The sequence below is a fragment of the Amaranthus tricolor genome, chromosome 8 (assembly GCF_026212465.1).
Source record: "Amaranthus tricolor cultivar Red isolate AtriRed21 chromosome 8, ASM2621246v1, whole genome shotgun sequence".
Taxonomy (NCBI): domain Eukaryota; kingdom Viridiplantae; phylum Streptophyta; class Magnoliopsida; order Caryophyllales; family Amaranthaceae; genus Amaranthus; species Amaranthus tricolor.
In genome coordinates, this window is record NC_080054.1 from 29801172 (window position 1) to 29807044 (window position 5873).

Below are 5873 nucleotides of genomic sequence, written 5' to 3' on the forward strand. Positions count from 1 at the left end.
ATTTTCTAAAAAAGTTTAGTTATTTTAGATAACCTTTTAGCTATAAAAAAATAAGGTTACACCATGATTATTATTTGATATAACTAATTAGAATTTGATATATTTAATTGAATCAAAAAGTGATATATTTAATAAATATTTTTTAAAAAATTTATATTTAATTTTTACTTTAAGAAAGTTATGGATTAGATAAATTTAATCAGCTAGTTTCTTGAGAGATCGTCTCTTTGAGAAACGTATCTCAAGCCCAACCCATTAAAGATAAATGCCTACTCACCGCATTTTTAATGCCTACTTACATTATTTTTAATGCTTACTTACTATATCCTTAATTCCTACTTTTAATATTTTAAATGTCTACTTATACATTATTCTTAATGCTTACTTACAATATTTTAAAAAATATATAATAGACCGGTCCAAATAGAGATTGTCTCTCACAAGAATTTATGAAATTTAATTACGATAGTATATACTTACATTATTCTTTGAAATTGTATTTTTATATATATTATATACTCATAAATTTTTACATTACATGAGTTTTTATACTGGTAACAAAAAATGTTGAAGTTAATGTTAGATATTTTTATGATATTTTACTATTTACGAAAAGTTATTTTAATTTGTCTTGTTATATTATATTACTAGTTGATTTATCCGTATTTTAATCTAGGTTAAATTTTTCTTAGGAAGGAATGAAAAATTAAAATGAAATCATTTCACTTGATAAGGATGCTTTTGGGAATTTTTTGTAGCGAGGTTTAATTATTTTATAATCTTAATTGTCTTATAACGTTTTAGGCCATATAAAATCATATTTTATCCTAATTTTGATGTTGAGGGTCACTATAAGAAATTGTTTAGAAAAAATTGTATATGGAAAATATTTTAAATTGGAGAGTTACAACTAATGTTCTTTAACTATTACTTCCTCTATTTTATTATGCTTCTTACATTTCACTTTTTATTCAATCAAATGTACAATTTGATAATAATTTAAAATATATCTTTAACCTATGCATATCTAAAAAATAAAAATTTAATATTATTAAAATATGCTATTAAATGATTTTAAACAAGATCATATATATAAAAAAAATTAAAAGATACACTCTCTGTTCTTTTTTGTTCTTCTCAATTACTTTTTGCACAGTTTTCAAAGCAGTTTTTGAGTCTCAATATATCTACAAGTGCATCATAAAAAATTATAAAAAATATATGATAAGAAAATATACGTTAAGACGAATTTAACAAGATCTCATATGGATATATTCTATCTTCAATATAAATCTCAAAAACCTTAATTAAATTTCTTTTTTTTGAAATGAAATATATTCCAAATAAAAAAAAAACATTAGAAAAATATATAAAAACAACATTAGAGCATCGAGGGATTACTAAATACCTCCAAATTAAAATGGGGAACTATAAGTGCAAAAATTTCATTGTGATACTATCCTTTTATTATTTATTCATTTTCACCAAACAATTCAATTCCAAGTCTTTCTCTCTCTAGATTTATTATTAATTCCCTCTTTCTCTCTTAAATATGGAAGGCAACTCCATATTCTCATCTTCCACTAACTCCTCAATTTCATCACCGACTAAAACTAATTTTCCATTCTCACTAAACCAAGCAGCATCAACCCTTGATCATCATGATTATCTTCATGAAGATCATGATCATCATGGATCATTGATGATGATGATGATGGGTGGTGACCAACAACATGTACAAAGCATTCAACCTCCCTTAATAAATACTGTTCATGAATCTAATCACCTTATGATGAACACTTATCATGATGATCATGATCATCATCATGGGAATGATAATGATCATCATAACAAGTGTATTTTTATGGATAATAATAATAATAATGATAATCATAGTAATAATAAGTTGATTAAGAAAGGATCAACGGTAGGGAAGAAGGGAAAGAAGCATAGATATGCATTTCAAACAAGAAGCCAAGTTGATATTCTTGATGATGGTTATAGATGGCGTAAGTATGGTCAAAAAGCTGTAAAGAATAACAAATTTCCAAGGTGTGTTACACTTGTGCATACGTTTGTACTCGTTTATTAGTAGCAGTTATCATAAAGATAAATTATAATTTAAAAAATGTCACCATGTCAAATCCCTCCGCATTGGTGTAATTTGTCAAATTTAACATATATTTTTATAATTGACTAATTTTCAATTTAACATATATTTTGAAATTATAATAATCGACTTACTTTTAATTATAAAATTAACTTATTTTTAATAATCTGACTTATTTTAATTTAGTTATTTCTCCATATTATAACATATTCGACTTAAAATAATCAACTTATTTTTAATTATAATAATCGACTTACTTTAATTTAGTAAAATAATCGACTTATTTTTAATTATAATAATCAATTTATTTTTAATAATTAAATTATTTTTAATTTAGTTTATTTTTAATGAGAATATAACATATTCTGAAATTATAATAATCGACTTATTTTTAATTTAGTTGAATTTTTCATATTATATCATAGCCAAATCATAAGTTTGAATCTCTGGCGGAAGTGTTGGTTGGTACTAGTTTGAATCTAATGAGGGATCTTCTCTTGTCGTAGAGCTGTAGCCATTAACTTGAGCTTTACTTCATAGTCCATATATTGATCAAATGTCTACGTACTATACAATGAATTATTTGAAGAGAACTAATCACAAAGAAATTTGTAATAATTTAATAAATATGCTAATTGATTAATTAACGTTAATATTCATTTAATATTATTTTTTTCATTTTGAATTGTTTCTCTTATATTATAATTCTATTTTTTATAATAACCCATAATTTTCTTTTTACCTTATCTATACATTTTAACTCTCTTTTAATATTATTCACGTAATTATTTTATTTTACTCCTTATTACCAAATATCTGCATTTTTTCTTAAAAACAAGTCACTTTAATTTCCCTATACTAGAAAGGAGTATACTATAATTTTGGTCAATGATAATTGTCTACAATATCAAAATTACCTTTGTAAAATCATAACTGGGAGATGGATATACGCAACAACAAATGAATAAAAACTTAAATCATTATTATATTCGGTGTATTTTTTTTGATAAAAATTAAAATCAAAGACTGAGAAGAAAAGAAAAGTAACAACTCATAATCATGAGATCGTGACAACTTAAATATATAGGAAATTTCATTTTTTGTTGCAATGAAACATATTTTAATTTTAGTATAGTCACAATCTTAAAATTATTTATTTTAGATACTTTTATACTGGTTCAGTAAATTTATGAATTCATTTTTTTTACAACATGCTTATGTGCTATGAATCGAGCAAACAATGAACAAACTTGATAAAAATGAGCAGATTGAAAAAATAGAAAAACTAATTACTAAAACATTAAATTAGATTTTGTCTTAGTTAAAGAAAATATCACTTTTGCTTGGTAAAATTTTAAACTTGATTTTTACATAATTCTCTCCTTATCTTAGCCTACTATGTAATTAAAAAAATAAAATTTTTATAAATATGAAAATTTGTATTTTTGGGTGAAAGTAATTTGACCGTTTAGTGAACTTTCTTAGAATTAATAATTTATGTATTCATTTTCTAAATTTTTCCATCAATGGATATAAATATATAATCAACAAAAAATATATGTATGTAGGAGCTACTACAGGTGTACTTATCAAGGATGCAATGTGAAGAAACAAGTTCAACGTCTTTCAAATGATGAAGGAGTTGTTGTTACTACTTATGAAGGAAGTCATTCTCATTCTATTGAAAGATCTACCGATAATTTTGAGCATATTTTAAGTCAAATGCAAATTTACACTTCTTGATTCATTTTGGTTGAGAATTAAATATTATCTCAATTGAAGATCAAAAGTCATTTTTCAAAAAGGTGTTGAGTTTAATTCTCATCTAGTCCATTTTAACTGCTTACCTTGTAATCAAAAAAAATTCTTATTAGAGTTGAGTCACGTACAAAATATATAAGTACTATTGAGAACTCTAATAATTTTATATGCAAATGCATGTAAGTATATATTTGTAACAAGATGAGATTGCTTTAGATTTATTTTTTGAAACTGTGAATCGTCTTAATTAAAAGTTTATTCTTATTGCGGAAAATTCTAAACTAATTTTATACTTTAGTAGATTTTCGATGAATTACTTCAACTAAAAATTTAATGTCATAATTGCTTTATTTCAGTAGATTGTCAATAGTGGCAATAATGTTATGCTAGTATGAAAGTAACAAGATCTGAATATTTTAGATTTAGTTTTTACAAAAATATTATAATTATGTAGACCAAAAATATAATTTTATGATTGAGGCTTCAAAATTAAATTTATATTATGATAGTTTTTCATGGAATAATCCTTCAATAAGAAAACTCTATTCTTAATTGCAACTTTAAGATTGATTTTATACTTTATACTAAAATATACACATGTAGTATTTGGGCATGAATCAATTTCTAATGAATTAAGAATTGAAACTTTTTTCTTTTACTTTTTTGAATTTATTTATGACTTTTTAATAAAAAAATTATAATAAAAATTTATATGTTGTTTTCAATAGCAAATAAAGTTTTATTTGACTTTTTAACTTACTTTTTTTTTACTTGATATTAGTAACAACAAACAAAGTTTAACCATAGGCTTTGGTATAGAAACACTTGGGAATTAGTTTCTAGAAAAATACTTTATATTTTTTCATTTAAAAATCTTATTTAATTCAAAAGTTCCTCATTTGACATATAACTATTGGTCTGGTTCAGATGTTTGGGCTGGACTGGTCCAACAACCCAAATAATAGTATACTTACACAATTCTGGTCTTGTATGAAACCATCTCATCATGAGATGGGTCTATATAAACGGCCCAATTAATATTTTTTTAAAAAAATTAATTAAGTAAATAAAAAATTGTTTTTTCCAGGTTTTTTAAACTAATATTGGGTCAATTCATATTAAGTCGTCTCATGATGAGATGATCTTAATAGTAAATGTGTCTACACAATTTGTTATATGAGATAGTCTCATTGTAAAATGCACCACATATATGCATTAAATAGCTTAACTAATACAAAATTATGAGAATAGAAATTTCTTATTTTAAGGCAGTTTTACAAAAAAAACCGATATCTCAAGAGAGTAGCTAATTTGAACAAATTAAGACCCAAGCTCTGTTGTAGGATCCAAATGAATTTTATGGAACTATGCGTATTCAAGTCTCAAACATAATTCAGAATTATTGTATGAAAGTGGTTTAAAGTGTCTCCTTTAAATAATTAAAGAGAATGTTATAATATACTAAGTCTAAATTTTTGTAAAAAAAATTAATTGAACTATTCAGTCAAATTAAAAATTGTTTTAATCATCTTAAATGAAAATTGTTGCAATTATTAAATATTGGTCTTGCTTAATTTTTCTGATTTTTACTGACTAAATTGATTTTTAATAATCAAAAATAATTTTTACTGATTGTAACTAATTTTTATCGATTGAAATTGACTTTTAGTTATAAAATATAACTAAATTTACTGATTGTAGCTGATTTTACAAATTATTAATAATTTTTTCTAATTACATCTAATTTTTATTCACTATAATTAATTTTTAGTAACTATTCATTTTTGTAAGTGAACTACTAAATAACATCTAAATAAATTTGCGTTTGGAAATCAAGAATTGAATTGAAAATTCAGAATTCAATTTTGAATTTCTAAATTTTGAATTTCAATTTCAAATTTATTGTTTGGAAAATCTTAGAATTTACAATTCCATAATTACAAATCCTAAAATTTGTTTGGAATCAATGAGATTTTCAATTTCTAAGTTTCAAATTCTAACA

At 23.4% G+C, this 5873-nt stretch overlaps 1 protein-coding gene across 1 annotated transcript; it reads left to right on the top strand.

Annotated features, from left to right (window-relative positions):
• Window positions 1-1416: 1416 nt before the first annotated feature.
• Window positions 1417-4162, top strand: LOC130820623 (probable WRKY transcription factor 12). Its single transcript, XM_057686065.1, has 2 exons — window positions 1417-2052; window positions 3679-4162. Exons 1-2 carry the CDS (start codon window positions 1553-1555, stop codon window positions 3851-3853), a joined length of 675 nt encoding a protein of 224 aa, XP_057542048.1. The 5' UTR covers window positions 1417-1552; the 3' UTR covers window positions 3854-4162.
• The last annotated feature ends 1711 nt before the right edge of the window (window positions 4163-5873 follow it).